This window comes from Ictidomys tridecemlineatus, chromosome 5 (assembly GCF_052094955.1).
Source record: "Ictidomys tridecemlineatus isolate mIctTri1 chromosome 5, mIctTri1.hap1, whole genome shotgun sequence".
NCBI classification, from domain to species: Eukaryota; Metazoa; Chordata; class Mammalia; order Rodentia; family Sciuridae; genus Ictidomys; species Ictidomys tridecemlineatus.
The window spans coordinates 196,842,794-196,861,928 of record NC_135481.1 but is presented as its reverse complement, the minus strand read 5'-3'; the positions used below and the strand labels follow the sequence as shown (position 1 = coordinate 196,861,928).

Sequence of the window (19,135 nt, the reverse complement as noted above, 5' to 3'; positions counted from 1 at the left end):
CTGCTTGGATGGAGTATTATAGAGTTTTTTAGGAAATATCTTCTGTATTGTAGTCCTACCATATGTTAAGGCATCCTTTCAATCTCTGGTGTACTTACAAAGAGAGACCTTACACACCCTCATGGATGAAGGGGAACGTAGAGTAGATTGTAAAGAGAAAACAGGAGACAATATCAGAGTAGTTTGCAAAACACCAGGCAGTCCCCAGAAAAATTTCCATATGTGTCTTTAACAATATAGACAACTTCTTATTGTGCTGTAAACCCAAACAACAAAAACATAACATGGTGTTAATATTAAAACTTTAGCTGGGCATAGTAGTGCTTCCCTGTAATTCCATCAACTCAGGAGTGAGACATGAGGACTGCAAGATTAGCAACTTAGTGAGACCGTATCTCAAAATAAAGAAGGAAAGAAAGAGTTGATGATGTAGCTCAGTGATAAAGTGTCCCTGGATTCAACTCCTAGTACCAAAACAAACAAACAAAAACCCAAAAAAAAAACCTTTAGCAGTGTCTCTGTGTTTCAATATTGTTTTTGCTGATTGAATAATATTTGGGTCTACTCTATTATACATTATACAAAATACATATGTGTTTTGCAGTAACTGTACTTTTGCACAAACATCCTTTTTACCTAAATATGTAGTTGGGAATGCTCTAGTACATTGAATATAAAGAACAAATGGGATGAGTAAATTATGTAGTGATTTCTAAACAGTGTCTTTATTTCATTTTAAGCTCCCATCTCCAAAATTGCCTTTCAAATCAGTGGACATTTTGCATATCTCTAGAAAAACATTTTCAATATTTTTAGAGTATAATGTATATACTTTGAGACATTTGAAAGATGTGCACAATGTGCCACAGTTAATTTTATACCTCACAGGATTGCTAGCATTCCTGCCTCTCCATCCTGTGTCAGGTGTGCCCTTCAAACTTTGTGATGACATCAGGCTCTTAACACATTTATAGAACTTCCTCTAGAGGGTAATACCACCCCATTGAGAATTTCTAGATTTGACAGAGAGAAATGTTGTAGTCATTCTATCCAGGCTGAAAAAGATGGGCAAAGGTTGCTGCTGAGTTATAAACCAAGTGTGGTTTAGCTGTTGTCCAGGACATAAAGAAAAAGATTAGATTCACTGACTGATTCAGTAAGTATTATCAAGTACCTACTGTGTGCTAGACAGTAGGTGTTTTAGCTCTATTGCTACATAAACTGGCTCCAATGATTTCTATTTCTTTGTTTAAGCACCCATTTGTGAAGAGTGCCAAAGGAGTGTCAATACTGCGGGACTTAATTAATGAAGCCATGGATGTGAAACTGAAACGCCAAGAAGCTCAGCAGCGGGAAGTGGACCAGGATGACGAAGAAAACTCAGTGAGTGGCAGGCATTGCTGTGGGCCTCAGGCCCCAATGCTTGTTAGTTCATGTTGGTCAAGTGTAAGTAAGACAGTAGAAAATACTGGATCAGCTTGGAACTGGAGACTCTTGTAGTATATGTCCTTAACTGGACCAAGGCTTGTTGGAGGCTCACTGAATCTGTGCTTGTTGTTCTTCTGGTGTTTCCTAAAACATTTTAATTTTACTTTTTGTCCTTGTATCTTTTATTCAATGTAACTTTTTACTTGAGAAAATGCTCAAGTGTGAGACTTGGTTTATCTAAGCCATTTTGAGGAATCTAATATCCATACTTAATATACTTGAAGACTCCCTCACTACCCTGAGATTCCAGGGGTATTCATGTCAGCTCTTAGATCTGTATTCTAGACTCTAATAAGGAAGAGTGGGGAGGAGTATCCTTTAGAATTAGATCCACTCCTCATATGGATAAATTTTGCACTCCTTTGGTTAAATTTAGAACCTAGAAGTTAAATGAATTTAAAACCCAGAAATATTTTTACCAAGATGAGTAATAATAATTCAGAAAACCATCTTTAGATCAAATTAACTCTAACTTGAGATTTTGTTCTACAGGAGGAAGATGAGCTGGATTCTGGCACAATGGTTCGAGCGGTTGGTGATGAGATGGGTACTGTACGAGTGGCCAGCACCATGAGTGATGGAGCCAATACTATGATTGAGCATGATGACACATTGCCATCACAGCTGGGCACCATGGTGATCAATGCGGAGGATGAGGAAGAAGAAGAAGGGACTATGAGAAGTAAGGCTCTGATGAAATATATGAACTTTTTGACCAAGCATAGGCACTTTAGGATTCCCGTGGTCCATGCAGCCTCATTCTTGGGTTCTCTCTTCTGTTACTACAACTAAAGGAGGTTTTCACTGGAGAGTTATGTAGGAGGTGTGGGGAGGGGGGAAGCTGGCATGTGGAGTCAGAGGTAAGAAAGTGTCAGCAATGAGAGGAATTTTGCTTTTGAACCCAAACAGCCCGTTCTATCATTGAATGTTGTCATTGAAGGTTCATCTGTGGAGGTAATCACATGTTGTTTCGGTGCATAATTCATCTCAAAACATAATGAAATTCTGGCCTGTTTATGTGTCTTCAGTCCATTTTCATGATAGTTGTGCATCCAACCCAGGTTACCAACACTCAGTCAATTAAAGATAATTGTACAAATTGAAAAGTTCTATCATATTCTTTCAGAAGAATTCACCTTTGTTTTTTTTAATGATTTACGCTTTATTTATTTCATTATCATTTGTATTTATTTTCAAGCAATCATATAAGGATCTGATTCTTTTTTTCTGTGATTTAAGCCTAACCGTGTGTTCACTTCCATCTTTGGGTGTTTTGTTCTCTTCTCCTCTTTAGCTCTTGCCCTCCTTTTATTCTGATCATTACATACCAACTCAGGGAGGAAAGGAAAATAAAATTATAATTGAATTGTATAAGTACAGGTTTAAAGCACTAAGTTCTCTATGATCTTTTCATCATCATTTTTTTCCTGTCTTTCTCAATTTTTAAAATTTAAAGGCCCTTCTTCCATACCAGGGATCTGTAAACTATGGTCCAGGGGACAAATCTGGCTCACCACCTACTTTTGGTAATAGTTTTATTGAAACACAGCTATTCCCCTTCATTTATGAGTTGTCTGTGGCTGCTTTTGTCCTATAAGGCAGAGTTGAATAGTTGTGAAACACCATATGGCCCCCAAAGCCTAAAATATTTGCTCTCTGGCCGATAACAGAAATTTACTAGCCCCTGTTCTAGATCCTCTGCATAATTCAATGAGTTTTTTTAGTGCCTGTTTCCCTAAGCACTTTTCTAGATGCTGAAGGACAGCAGAAAATGAGTAAACCACTCCTTGCCCTGAAGGATCTCAATGTAGAGGGAAGACCATTAATTACAATTTGGTGTATGAAATGAGTTCTAACATAGTGGTAATGTGAGGGTGCTAAAGCAGAGGGGAAGAGTACCTAACTTGGTCTAGAGCCTACTAAAAAATTGCTTGAGGAAAAATGCAAGATTGGCAATATGCAGGTTAGGCAAAGATGTTCCAGCAGATGGTGCAGTGTACATAAGATCCCAGGCAAAGAGGTAGGCAAGTTCAGGGAGCCACTTGGTTTATTGTGGTTTATCATTGGCAACTAACATAGTCTTAAGCAGAATTTCAGAGAAGGTAAAATCTCAGCTGAAATTAAAAGGACAAGTGGAGGAAGGTTGTGCTTATCCAAAAAATATACAGTAATGTTTTAAAATTTTTTTATGAAACTCATGCAGGGCAAAATAGCCTTTAGACTTAATTTGTTTGATTTTAAGGAAAACTCACATTTTTAAAGTTTCTCTTAGGCTCCAGATATCATTTGTACATGAAATATTTAAATAGTATAATCCTTACAACAATTAAATGGGTTTTGAGGGTTTTTTAAAATTTTTAGTTTTAAATAATACAAATAACATAGCAAAAACTTGTGTGTAGAATTAACTTCTTGATATTTTTAGATTTATATCACATATTCTAAGAATAAAACAACCTACAACTTTACTGGTAAAGTTAATGTCCCCCAGTAAATATTTTGAATCACATTAATCATGAATTTGGTGTGAATTTTTTCTGTATAAGTGTACATCCAAAAACAATACTGAGTGCTTTTTGTATTGTTCAAAAATTCTATTGTAGTATCTTTTAATAGGCTGCTGTGTTTGTTGTTGTTTGGCACTAGGGATTGAACCCAGGAGTACTTCACCACTGAGCTACATATCTGGCCCTTTTTGTTTCTTATTTTAGATAGGTCTCACTCACCAAGTTGCTTAGGGCCTCACTAAGTTGCTGAGGCTGGCCTCAAACGTGCAATACTTCTGCCTCAGCCTCCTAAGTTGCTGGGATTACAGATGTGTGCCACCACCCAGCCAGACTGCTGTTTGTAAACAAGGAGCTTTTTTGGGTGAGATGAATCTTTATTGATATAGATTGTAAGAATGTACATAACACGTTGTATTATATGTTTCCCTTTTGCTGGACATAAAGTTTTTTCTAGATTATCTGCTGTTATAAATGTGTCTCTGAACCTGTCTCTTGGTAGAGATGCAGTTTTTTAGGGTATGTGCTGAGAACTGGGATTTGGTAGTTCTCATAAAAATATAAGCACTTTGGTTTATACTGAGAATTCTCGGGGCTGGAGTTGTATTTCAGTGGTTGAGCGCTTGCCTCGCATATGTGAGGAACTGGGTTCGATCCTCAGCACCACATAAAATAAATAAATAAAAGATTAAAAAAAAGAATTTTCCACAGTTTTCTTCAATTGACTAATAATTTACACTTTCACTAGCAGTAGATGAGAATTCTGTTTTTTTGTATCTTCAATAGTTGACATTGCCAGGCTTTTTGCCATTCTTGAGGGATGTCAAATGTCATTTTTCAGAAATATTTAAGACAGAAACAAATAGAAATAAAATAATCCTTAAGTGTTCCTGTCCAGTTTAAGAAATTAAAATATTACAAAAGAAGTACTTACTCTGTGTCCCTCTCAGTTGTATTCCTTTCCTTTCTTACCACAGACACCTCTCTTGTCTTCAGTTTATTTGAGTTTATTCTCTCTTCCTGGTTTCTTAAATTTAATATTTAGTGTTTTTACTTTTAAACCTTAAAGGACTGTTTTAAAATGGCATCTCACTATACCTGTGTAGAGTGTTTATGTGTATGGATTATTTTTATCAGTTTTACTTTAAGTTAATTTGTCTATTAATTGCAATACCTGCTATATTTGGACCTAGTTCTGTTCTGCTCTTATTTTGTGCTTTCTACTCACTATATTTTTCTCTTACTGCTTTTTTCTTCTTTCTTTACCTCTGTTGGGGTGGTGAGTCCTCATCCCCTCACCCTCCTACCATCTACCTACTCGTTTTCCATTCCCTGCCACCAACTTGCACAGTACATGCATAAGTAAATGCCTGTTTAACTTTCTGTTTTTCTAATAAATTCCAAAGTTGATCAATATCTCTGTCTTCCTGCTAAATAAAAAAGGATTATTGGGCTAGGGATATAGCTGTTGGTAGTGCGCTTGCCTCGAATGCACAAGGCCCTGGGTTCAAACAAACAAAAAATTGTAAAACATTTTGCGTTTTTCTAGACTTCCTATCTTATCTCTTGTTATTGTTATTTATTGCTTTGGTTCCATCCTGTTTTTTAAACTCACCTATTGGGTACTATATTAATTGTTTAGAGTCAATACTTAGATTTTTGAACATATTGCTCACCATGGCCTCTTTCAACTTACTCTTTTCTTTTGGGTTCTTTTTCTTAAAATATATCTTTTTTTTAATTAAATACACTTTAAAAATATTTTTTTTAATTTTAGATATTAATGGACCTTTATTTTATTCATTTATTTATATACGGTGTTGAGAATCGAACCCAGTGCCTCACACATGCTAGGCAAGCACTCCACCACTGAGCCATAACTCCAGCCCCTTAAAATATATCTTTTCAGTGAGAGTGTAATGGGTAATAGATTCATGATTTGTATGGCTAATAAAAGTCTTTAAATTTTTCCTCTTATCTAATTCCCACCATTCTCTGTCCAAAAAATGTTTTGTTTGTTTGTTGGTCTTTTTTTTTTGGGGGGGGGGAAGGTACTGGGGATTGAACCCAGGGGTGCTTAACCATTGAGCTACATCCCCAGCCCCCCTCCCTTTTTTTTTTTTAAGAGGGAGAGAGAAGGAGAGAGAAAGAATTTTAATATTTATTTTTTAGTATTTTGCAGACACAACATCTTTGTTTGTATGTGGTGCTGAGGATTGAACCCGGACCACATGCATGCCAGGCGAGCACGCTACCGCTTGAGCCACATCCCCAGCCCTCCCTAGCCCTTTTTATTTTTTATTTTATTAAGTTGCTTAGGGCCTCGCTAAGTTGCTGAGTCTAGCCTCAAACTTGCAATTCTCCTGCCTCAGCCTCCTGAGTCTCTGGGATTACAGGCATACACCATCACATCCAGTTATACATTTGACTTTAGAGTTCATCCTCATCCATTATATTATACTGCTGCCAGCAGAACAAAAATTGTTGGAGACCAGGACTAGATTTATGTTACAGTTCTTGTTGGTAAGTCTCAGTCTGTAGTAATATATCTCTCCTTGCTGGTTGTTTCAGTAATTAGCTACTCCAGGCTGTGTTTCCAAGGTTTACAAAGGGAGTATGTCTCTGACAAATTGATAATATTCTACATATGAGAGAATGTTTTGAATATAGATATCTGAATCCACAGTAAGCAGTTGGAGGTAAAGGATTAAGTGGGTAGGGTAAGGTGATATTTGATTGCTTTATAAACCATCTTGAGAATGCCTAAAACCATATAAGCCCGTACTACTTTGAAAATCTCTGTCTGGATATAGTAATCAGATTGTAATGTTTTTGTTTGTCTTTTGCTGCTACTGCTATTTTTGTTGTTGTTTGTTTTTTGTGGTCCTTAGGAATCAAACCCAGGTCCTTATACATGCTAGGCAAGCCCTCTACTGTTTTCTTTTTGAATAAAAGCTGTTGAAGAACCTGTTTGTCCCAAGAAGCCATGAGAAAGAAGCAGTTTGTCATTGAGAAGAAGTTTGTCATTGTTAGGCACATTATGCTTTCTCTGAGCCAGCAGAGGGAGCTCTATAATAGGTTATGAATTAAAATTGCATTACCATCCCAAGTTCACAAAACCCCTTTTTATAATCGGCTTTATTCTAGGTCAAGATCATTGTTTATTTATTTTTAAATACATTTTTTTTAAGTAACCACAGCAACACTAGGGCAATGTGTTTATTTTATTTGGTTAAGAGATTGGATACTTCATACTTGGCAAAGGTCAATTATAAGACTGAACTCAGCCGAAACATTTCAAAATAGTAACTTTTCCTTTCCCTTAGTGGTCCTTAACCAGAATCAATGTTCTCTTTCTGTATCATGGTACCATGCATCCGGTTTTGAAACTGTCATCAACTTTAATATCTCTAACCAAGCAATGGAACTGATTTGGTGAAAAGTTATTTTACATATAAAAAAAACATTAATCATGACCTTTTCTAGCTTTTTGCCTGGTCTCTTTAATTCATTTTTTCTTCTTCTTCCTCTTCCTCCTCCTCTTCCTTCTCCTCTTTCTCCTCTTCCTCCTCTTCTTCTATTTCTAATTTTTGTGGGAGGAGTGCAGTGCAGGGGATTGAACCCAAGGCCTTGGGTACACCCTACCCTTAGTTTTAATATTGCTTATTTCCATGTTGACTACACAAATCTAATGCTGAGTATGCCTTTTCCAAGTTTTCTCTCCCTTTCCCCCACCCCATCTTTTGCAGTATTCCTTTATATTTTAGACACTCTTTTTTGTTTATAATTATGTGCATTGTAATTACGTGTATAAGCTTGTACATGTGCTTTTAACTTTGCAGTCTTTTCTTAGATAGTAGCTTTCATTTTCATGAGTTTACATTTATCTAAATTTTCTTACATAGTATGCTTTTTATGATTTCTTAAAGATATTCTTTACCCTCTCAAACATCTTAAAAAGTCTTTATTTTTTCTAAGTGTTGTAAAGTTTACTATTCACATCTAGAATTTTCTTTAATGTATTATGAATTTGTTTTTGTTTACTCTGTAAGCTGTGGTCATCTGTTTTATTTTTTCCATCTGAAATACTTGCTTCTTCCCTCCCTGCAAGTCTTTGATCTCACCTTCTCTTTCCTTCTCTGACCATGTATCTAAACTGGATTCCCCAATCCCTTTTTATTTTTCTTTTCAATACAAATTGCTATTTGAATTTGTGTCACCATTCTCCCATGTAAATTTTAAGGTCAGTGTATAAAAATTTGTAAAATGCCACTGGGATTTTTACTTAGTTACATTGAATACATACATTAGATTTGCCATCTCTTTGATGATAATTCCTATTCATAAGCATGGTTTATCTTTCCATCTGTTTCATCTCTGTATACTTAGATAATGTAATTTTATCTATAAAGATGTTTTAAATCTTTTTATTAAATTTATTTCCAGAAGCTCTAACAGTTTTTGTTGCTATTATAAATGTATCCTTTAAAATATTTTGTTTTTAACATTTTTGCTTTTATAAATGATTGTTTTTTTGTTTTTGTTTTTTAATATATTGTTCATTCTGACAGGTTTTCTGGAGATTCTTTTTTTTCCAGTGAAGACCATCTTATAGTCTGTGAATTACAACATCAGTTTCATCTTTTGATTCTCATAAATTTTATTATTCTGAACTAAGATCTTCAGTACAATATTGAATAATAGTGGGTATTCATGTCACCTTAAAGAAAGTTCTTCAGATGTTTTAACAATGAGCCTCGTTTTGTAGCAGGACTTGACAGATACTCTTTATTAGGTTAAAGAAGTGCATGTCTGTTTCTAACTTAAGGAGTGTTTCTTTTTTCTAAGATCAAAATTGATGTTAATTTTTTTTTTACTTGAACATTGAATTCTTTTTTCATTTTCTTGCTTACCAAATTAGTTAGCATTGTAAATTTTTTCTCTGTGTGCTTTCTTAGCAACATCCTTTCATCATATGTGGCACATTATAAATATTTCCTCCCAGCTTGTAATACTTATGCTTTTTGACCTATGAATTACTTAGAGGTTATTTTTAAAAATGAATAGATAAAGATGTGATTAAAAATGTGCACATTTTACATTTTCAGTTGCAGAGAACTGTGGTTAGAGAATGTGGTCTTCTCCCTTCCTCTAATTCTTCCTGGTAATCACCATTCTATTGTCAACTTCCATGAGACCAAGTATTTTCCAGATATGAATAAGATCATGTGGTACTTGTCTTTCCATGCCTGACTTATTTCACTTAATATAATGATATTTAGTAAGAATGGCTATTATCAAAAAGAGTAGAAATAATAATTGCTGACAATGATGTGGAAAAAAAGGCACCTCACACACTATTTTGGAAAATGTAATTAGTATAGCCATATGGAAAACAGTATGGAGGTTCCTCAAAAAATCAAAAATAGAACTATGAAATGATCCAGCAATCCCACTACTAGATATATCCAAAGAAAATGAAATCAGTATCTTTTTTAAAAAAAAATATTTATTTCTTAGTTTTAGGTGGACACTATGTATTTATTTTACATTTATGTGGTGCTGAGGATCGAACCCAGTGCCTCGTGCATGCGAGGCCAGCACTCTACCACTGAGCCACAATCCCAGCCCCTGAAATCAATATCTTGAAGAAACATCTGCACTCCCATGTTTATTGCAGCACCATTTAGAGTAGACAAGAAATGGAAACAGCCTAAATTTCCATCAGTTGATGAATGGGTAAAGAAAATGTGGTACATATACACAGTGGAATACTCCTCAGTCATTAAAAAAAAAAAAAAAAAAAGAAAGAAAGAAAAGAAAAAATAAAACCTGCCATTTGCAATAGTGTGGATGGCACTGGAAATCCTGCTGGGATTTTTATTGAGGTTGTCTTGAATCTATAGTCACTTGGGGAAGAACTAGAGAAAAATATGTGGTCTGTGTGATAACAGTTCTTTGTTTTTTTGTTTTTTTGAGTCATTTGTGACATGGTATGTTTGTCATTAATTTTTGTCATACATGCTTTATGTGCCTTAGAAAGATGTATCTTTTCTTATTTCAGTGCAGGAATTTCTCTCTCTCTAGTTTGCTAATTGCCTATTCTTCATCGGTTTTTAATAATTCAAATTTTCGTTTCTGATGGAGAAATGTTAAAGTTGTTGAACTGGTTGACTGTTTAGTTACGTTAATTTTGTGTATATATTTATTGTTTTGTTTCTTTTTTATTTTGAAGCATTATCTGGTTCAGATCAATTCAAAATTCTTAAGTTATTCTGGGAATTGTTCCTTTTATATTATTTTACTTTCACAACATCCCTTAGATATAGGTACTTTGGACAGGTATGGTGGTGCATACTTGTCATCCCAATTATTCAGTAGGCTGAGGCAGAAGTTTGGCCTGGGTAACTTAACAAGACCCTGTCTCAAAATAAAGATTTTTAAAAAGGCTGGGGATGAGTTCTGTGATAAAGCACTTGGCTGGCATGCATAAGACTCATCGTTTAGTCTCCTGTACATCCCCCAAAAGATACAGGTACATTGGGTATCAGATTTCTACCATATAAGAAGTTGAAGCTTAGAGAAAAATGTAGTGTCTTGCCTCAGATCACATTAGATCTCAATCCTTTTTTTACTTTTATTCTACATTGTCACTGTAGTATGGAGTTTCTGTTAAATATTGTAAAAATCCTGTATTACTTGTCTTTTGACACCTATTTTTAGGATCTTCAGACACCATTCTAGTGAAACCTAAGGCCACTGTAATGGTGTAGTATTTTGTGTTATCAAGACCCATAAGTGTGATGATAAGCAGATAAAATTTTCTAGGTTTGGGGCATGGGGAAGGGTACCTGGGTAATCTTTGTAACAGTACAACTTTTTTTGAGCCTGAAATTGTATCAGTACAAAACATTAAGTAATTCTTAATCTGTAATTTTCAGTTTTAAGAAATAAACTTCAAAAGGCCAATTTGAATGGTTCACTTGAGTTTCCTAGTATAGTGTTGTCTTGAGGTTGTTTATACTGATTCAGGTGTTATATCTGTCATTAATGTCAATAAAAATGTGTGCTTCTGAAATAAAGCATATCATAGAGACTTAGAAAAATTGATTATTAATATATGCCATTCAAAGTAATATATTGGCACTAATTTCCATTAGTTTTGTATGAAAATTATGAAATTTTGTGTATATTTTCTGTATGTTTTATATTGTTATATATTTTTAAATTTTTGTGTCTTCATGTGCAGAAAAATAGTTTCACCATTATCCATTTTTGAACATCTTTTTAAAAGGAAGATGATTTCTTCTGTGTTTTATTTGATTGTTATCAAATAGTACGTTAATATCTAAAGAAAAAATGCAAACATGTAGTTTCTTATTAAAAGTAGAAAGAGTCAAAGCTTTTTAAAAACATTAAAATATTCTTATGAATAAACTATTCTGAAAAAGAATATTTTAAATAATGTTTTTAAAAATAAATTGTGGAGCAACTAAGATAGCTTGATTTATGCACATTTGTAATTTGTAATGTGTCTCCTTGGGCAAGCTGCTTCTGCCCACATGAGGAAATAACCAGTCATAGGATATCAGTTAAAATATTAAGTACCCACCTGTTAAAGATTTGGCATGCAGTGATTCTGCCTCTCAGGACTCAATGGCTATCATGCCACTCTTCTGGTCCTTGTGCATTTCTAGATATGCATATAACAACTATTCTCAGCTCTTCCTCTCTAGGTTTGTTGGGCATGTGGGAGGCAGAATACGAACTACTAATGGCAAAGTTGTTTTCCCCTGACAGCTTTTCAAATTAGGCTCTGTGAACTAAGGCATGAGGAGGTGATTTTTCTTAAAAACTCTCGCTTAGATCATAAAATTTTAATTTGTTCCCTAGAGCTATAGCACATTAATCTCTTTGAAACAGAATTTTAAAGCATAGTGGCATAATTAATTTAGGGCAACTCAGAAGTGTGTATTAGATAAATTACAGTAATAGCACCATGTGGTAAACACATTATGTATTTATACTTCCCCAGAAAATCCTAAGTTTATGAAGACATCTATTGTTGCTCTGAGGTTTCTCATTTAAAATCAAAGGCTAGGTTCTTGTTGAAATGATCCATCAGATACACATATCAATGAGCATGAAAGACATTCTTGACTCCTAGCCTATTTTCTTTCCACCCGAAGTTGTTTCAAGAAGGCTGTTACACCATTGCCTCCCTTGTGTATTATCTTGCCCATTCTGACTTGTATGGTAATTAGGTCATAAAGTACTGCAAGAATTCTAGCACTTCTTTTACCACAATAGTCTTACTGTTCAATTTCTGATCAATTTATGGTTTTAAAATCTGTCATTAGAGAATATTAAAATGTCTACATGTGCCTGCCACTCAGAATCAGCACCTTATGAGAGTTTCAGATAGCATATTAGTGCAGTTATTTTATCAAAGCTAAAACTTAAAGCATTTAGTTTTGTTGGAATCATGTTTCTGAGTGAGGGCAAAAGAGAGGAAGAGGAGGAGGAGTGGAATAAATGTTGATTTTTTGGAATCAGTCTTTGGCTTGAAACTTGTTTCAGAGTCTTATAGAATGTGTCTTCTTAGGCAAGTTATTCCCTTTTTGACCGTCAGTTTCCTACTCTGAAAAAAATGGGGCATAAAAGTTTCTAGTTTTGTTGAGTTGACATAAGAAAATATATAAAAAATACTTAGTATATAAATGCTCAAAATTATAGGCATTATAATGAATATGAGTCTTGTATGAGAGTGGCTTTTTCATTGTACTAAGCATTCTTTTAACCAGGACTACTTTTTCTTCATCACTTTTTATTATTATTATGATGATTATGATTATGATTGTTCTCTAAATGGTAGTGATTTTTTGTTTTGTTTTTTGTTTTGGGGTTTTGTTGTTTGGTACCAGGGATTGAACCCAGGGGCACTCAACCACAGAGCCACATCTACAGCCCTTTTTTGTATTTTATTTAGAGACAGGGTCTTGCTGAGTTGTTTAGCATCTCTCTGAGTTGCTGAGGCTGGCTTTGAGCTCACTACCTTCCTTCTCAGTCTCCTAAGCCACTGAGATTACAGGCGTGTGCCACCATGTTTGGCTGGTAGTGCTTTTTGCCCCTGTTCTTTTATTAAATGGTGTTTTATAAATGCCACCTTGAGTATGTCTAAGCATTAGCATGAAAATGATTGAGCTAAAGAAAGTCACTTGTGTATTTCAGTAATGTTTTACAAATATGCTGAAAAGAGAAGAGGGGTGTGTGTGTGTGTGTGTGTGTGTGTGCGTGCGCGCGCACACACACACACACTAAATTCCTTGGCAAGAAGATGGTAGATGTTTTGAAACTCTGTTAAATAGTTCACCATACAAGATGACAGATTTTTAAAGAATGCCAGACTTTGGAGCCCCTTGAACGGAGTTTGTAATGTTTTGGACTTTTATCTTGATACTGTGGAATTTTTTATTAACTGGATTTTTTTTTCCATCCCTGAAAGATAATCTCTGTGGGTCACTGCATTTTCTCAGAAGCTCCCTCCTGAGTGAGGTTTATAGTAGAAGAGTAGACATCTTGGTGTACTTAGACTTTTCTCACAGCTTCACAAATAATTCAAGGTCGTTCTGCCAGAGTGGAGACTAAATCCTAATTATACAGTTTTTCTTATTGTGTCCAGATGTTAGGCCTACTTTTATCTTGGAAACCACTGACATTCTTGCTTTTTTGGGATAAGCCAAAAAGTACAGACTCTTGGTGCCTGAAAATTCATTCAAAACACCTTGCCAGACCTACAGTATAAAAGTGCCAGATGTCATTGTGAGTTGGGTGAAGGACTCAAGGTCTGTATTTTTGGGAATCTAAATTTTTTCAGTATAGTTGTATTGGTAAAAAGGAAAGCCAGAATTAGTTGTGGAGATATACAATTTCTCAGAGAAGGTAGTAGCATAATATCAATGAAGAACAAAGGAAAGTTGAATCCAAAAGACATATTTTGGGGGGCTCTTATACCTAAGAGGCAGATACATTAGTCTTGATTAGTTAGTGGAATATATTTCTCTGGAGCTCTAAGCTGCTTATTAGTCTTTTTCAGTAAGAAAATAGAGCAGGGGCTGGGGTTGTGGCTTAGCAGTAGAGCGCTTGCCTAGCATGCATGAGGCACTGGGTTCGATCCTCAGCACCACATAAAAATAAAAAAGATATTGTGTCCATTTAAAACTAAAAAATAAAATAAAAAGAAAATAGAGCTGCATTTTTCAAATATGAATTTAAGTTGATCTATAGAAGAAAAGATTGATTCTCTTTAAGTGATTCTCTGTGTGTCTGCTCTAAGAAATATCATCTTGTAATTGGTATTTGTTAAAAATGAACTTATTTAAGCCAGGCACATTTCCGTAATTTTAGCTACTTTGGAAGCTTTATCAAGAGGATCAAAAACTTGAGGCCAGCCGGGCAATTGGTGAGACTCTGTCTCAAAATAAAATAACAAGTAATTAGAAGGACTAAGAATGTAGATTAATAGTATAGTACCCTGAGTTCAGTCCCCAGTACTATAAAAATCAATCAATCAATCTTAAAAATGAACATTTAATACCAACCAATAAGTATTTATTAGGTAGTCACTATGTGTCATTATTGTTCAGTATGTAAAACAAAATGAGACATTTACTGCTGACTAGGAACTTATAACTTAAAACAGGTAGTTGACATTTGTCATTGACATTATTTATGGCATGCCTCTATACTGTAACTGCATTTTCTAATTCTTTAAATGTATAGAGCATGAACCTGGGTATTTCAGATACTGATATTTGATAGTGATATGATGAATTGAGGAGAAAGGACCTCTGCATATGAAGATAATAAAACAGTAGTCCAAATGCTGGGTAAGGGGTATGAAAACTGTTAAAGAATTTGTAAGAAGGAAGACAAGGACTTATGTATGTAGGAAGGCTGGGTAGGATAGTTCATGCAGATGCAAAGTCAGAAAGGTAAAAATGTATATCAAATATCCATTTTACCTGAGGCACATGTGGGTTTTGATTTAGTTTTTAAAGATTTGAATGCCAAAGTAAGGAGTTTGAATTTGATTCTGTTTTTAAGAAGGTATACAAAGAAACTTTAATTAGGAAAGTGGGGAATTCCAGAAGACTGTAAAAGGTGTAACCAATTAGGAAACTCCTGCAATAACCAAGGTACAGATCATTCTCAATGGTGAACCTTTTACATCTTTTTAGATATGTTGTTCTTTGTTTGAAATTTGGATTTAGATATCTTTGAATAGATACACTGCAGCTCACCACCAGTAAGACACTTGAGCACTGCTGCTAGAAGTCAGGTCAGTTCTCATTGAGGCACTTATCCAAACTGCTTAACTGGAAATTATTTTGGGTCCCAGGGCATCTTATAAGTTGATTCCAGCAGTTCTTAGTGGTTTCAAAGAACATGTAGAAGAATATTTATGGGTCACATGCAGCAACTTGGATTATAACTTATGTAAGTAAATGCGTTCACACATGTAAAGGGCTTATGTGCCCAATAACCAAAACAAAACTGCAACACACACATATAACAAATGTTAGATTTTGAAAAAAAAAAAAAAGTCTTATAAGGAGTGTACATTATGGCATGTTATTCCAAGCCACAATAACACATTGAGAAATTACTGGAGGTGATTTCCTTACAAGTACTTATACATGAAACACAGAAGAAAATGTGGGTTCTTACCCAGTTATCTACTTTGAACAGAATTAATTACCATTTAGGTAAAAAATATTTACTATAGGAATTTGGGAAAGAATAGGTTGACCATATGGTTTATTTTGTGACAGTTTGAAAGATGAAGGTTTGAAATGGAAGGCCATAACGCTTAAAGTCTAAAAGATGGTTATTCCAGAAGAAAAGTGGGCTTTAGGGGCTGGAGTCGTGGCTCAGCGGTAGAGCGCTCGCATAGCATGTGCGAGGCTCTGGGTTCGATCCTCAGCACCACATAAAAAGAAATAAATAAAAATAAAGGTATTGTGTCCAACTACAACTAAAAAATAAATATTAAAAAAAAAGTGGGCTTCAGCCTTTCTTTAATCAAGTTCCTTCCCAGTTATGACTATCTGGCATTGTGTTATATAAATCCAGAAATGTTTACAAATAGTACATGAAAGTGGCCCACTGCCTTTTTTTTTTAAACAGTTTGAGTTATTGATACATAATTCACAAATCATACAATTCGTTCATTTAAAGTAAACCATTTGGTAGTTTTTTTTTATATATTCACAGACTTGTGCAGCCATCACCACAACATAATTTTTTAAAGTTTATTATTTTTAATTGCGATATGTATTAAAATTCACCAATTCGCGATATGTATTAAAATTCACCAATTCAAAGCATATGATTTATTTAGTAGGTTTTTAATATATTAACAAGGTATTGCAATTATAAAACTGTTGATTTACTAACTTTTTTTTTTTTTTTTTTTTGGTACTAGGAATTGAACTCAGGGGCACTCAACCACTGAGCCACATCCCTAGCTCTATTTTGTATTTTTTAATTTAGAGACAAGGTCTCATTGAGCTGCTTAAGTGCCTTGCTTTTGCTGAGGCTAGCTGGCTTTGAACTCACGATCCTCCTGTCTCAGCCTTCTGAGACACTGGAATTACAACTGAATTCCCAACATTTTGATAACCCCCAAAAGAAATTCCTATTAGCAGTTACTTTGTATTCTTCCCCATCCCCAAGTAACCATTAATCTGCTTCCTGTCTCCATGGATTTGCCTATTCTGGACATTTTTATGTGGGTGGTACTATGCAATTTTGTCACTTTTTTGTCAGGCTTTTATTTTGCATAATGTTTTCAAGATAAATCCATGTTGTAGTGTGTATTAATATTTCAGATTTTTATTGCCAAATAATTCTGTGCTCTGTGCTTATATCACATTTTATTTATCTTTTCATCAATTGGACATTTGGATTGTTGGATCATTCTGCTTTACATAGTGTTTTTCAAAGAAAAATAAGTATAAGGTATAGGTGCTTATGAATTCACTTCATTGTCTGTGGCTTTAAAGAAATTGTCCATTTGGCTTCATAAATGTGGCTTACAAAGAAAAATAGGCCAGTCATTGTATGGAGTTCCATGTATTTCCTGCATCAGATAAAAGAATCAGCAAAGAAGTGGCTTCTTTCTTGTCCTCCTCAGTCCATTCTTCCTTTGGCTTCAGGTTTCTTGTATTATCATTCAGTGAAACGTTTTCATTTCCTGGGATACATCTGAAAAAACAGCTCAAGTTGAAAGAAAATGCCCACTGGCCAGCAGCTGAAGCCCCTGGGACAGCATAGCCTTTAATCAACTTGTAATGATTCTCTTATGCTTTTCAGCACTGGCAGGCTGCTGTCCAAGACTTGATCATCCAGCTAAAGGATTCCAAAAGAAAAGTTCAAAGATAAGGTTCCTGGGAACATTCCGTTCCCCACTATAATATACTAACATATCAGGAATCTTCATTTTCGTTTTAGGGAATTTATAGTATGAGATGTAGCTCACAGACTTAAAACCTAATAGTTGGCATTCAAATCCTATACTTTTTGGTTATTGGCTATGAAATCTTAGGCAAAATTCTCACCTGTAAACTGGGAAAAATAACACATACCTCTAAATTCTGTGAGGATTAAGTGAAGTACTACTTTGTCTGGTACTTACTTGGTAGGTGCCTAATAAGTTCAAGTCTTCTTCCTCCCTTACTTCATACAGTGGTCAGGAAGTTTGGTTGAGAACATTCATGTGAAGATACCTGGTAATTATATAAATAAAAATAAAAAGAGTCAACATAAAGAAAAAAGAGAGAGAGAGAGAGAGAGAGACCTGGTAAGAAGCTTGAAATTCAAAATGTATTTAGTAAATGTTAGTTGAATTTGAACCTGAGTTTCCAAAGGATGGGTTCATTTTTGCAGGTGTAGAGTGGTGTGTGTGGGTGGGGAGGTGAGGAAGAGAAGTAGAGAGAGAGGGATGCAGACACAGTCAGATTCTTTGTCATTTCACTTTTGTTGCTTAACAAAGCACTGCAAGATTTTGTGGTTTAAAATAGCAGTCATTTTATTTCATTCATGATTCTGTAGGTTGGCATTAAGTTGCACTCAGTCAGATGTTTCGTCAGGCCTTGTCCCTTAGCTTTGCTCTGTGATCAGTTGTTATAGTAGCAGCTGGGGTTGGCTGATTTATGAAGGCCTCTGTAAGACATCTGATGATTATACATAGTATTTACCATCTATCAGGCTTACTGAAGCTTATTTACATTTTAGTAGAGTACACAAGAATTTTAAATTTCTGCTTACCATGTATTTGCTGTTGTTTCAATGCCCAAAGGAAGTTAGATGGCCAGGGCCAGAGTTACTGTGGGAAGGCATGACCCAGGGTGGGGATATCAGGTGGAAATTATAGTTATCATTTTAAAAATCAATCTCAGGTAATAAGAATTTGTATATTTTTTGTATATTTGTAATTTGCAATAGGAATGTGTATCTATTTGATCATTGGTCATAATCAACCCATAAAATCAGAGTGAGAACAGATGCTATAGGTTTAATCTAAAGTCCACCTGTCTTGCAACTGAAAGGAATAATGAAGAAGTATGTTTTGTTGCTGGATATAATGCTTTAAAAAATAATGCCCTTATGGCTTTTGTATCATTCAATAGAAAAATTTTAATTCATCTACTATTTCTAGGTAGAAGTTGTCATTTAAAAACAATTAGTTGTAGATAGACACAATACCTTATTTATTTATTTACTTAATTATATGTGGTGCTGAAGATTGAACCCAGTGCCTCACACGTGCTAGGCAAGTGAGCCACAACCCCAGCCCTAGAAGTTGCCATTTTTATAGAACTCATTTTAGTCATTTCTCTGTGCCTTTATAATGATGGATAGATGATGGATGGATGAAAGGAAAGAAAAAAAGAAGGAAGAAGACAGGAAAACAAACCAGGCAGGAAAATAAATCGGACATGAAATAATAGAAGTGTTGAGAGAAGGTGGTACATGATATGTGGAACTTATTCTCAAAATTTAAGTGTGTATTTTCCAAGAAAGAAGGTACTGTTTTAGCCAGGCATGATGGCTTACACTTGTAATCCCAGCTACTGGAA

General features: G+C 34.9%; 1 protein-coding gene across 2 annotated transcripts in view; it reads left to right on the top strand.

Moving 5' to 3' along the window:
* The window catches only part of Stk4 (serine/threonine kinase 4), a 98,686-nt gene that overhangs the window by 25,785 nt on the left and 53,766 nt on the right, over positions 1 to 19,135 (top strand). For both annotated transcript variants that reach the window (XM_005325286.5, XM_040274294.2), the window contains exons 8-9: positions 1,255 to 1,383; positions 1,981 to 2,170. In XM_005325286.5, the coding sequence (XP_005325343.1) occupies positions 1,255 to 1,383; positions 1,981 to 2,170 (319 nt within the window). The remainder of the gene's footprint in view (positions 1 to 1,254; positions 1,384 to 1,980; positions 2,171 to 19,135) is intronic.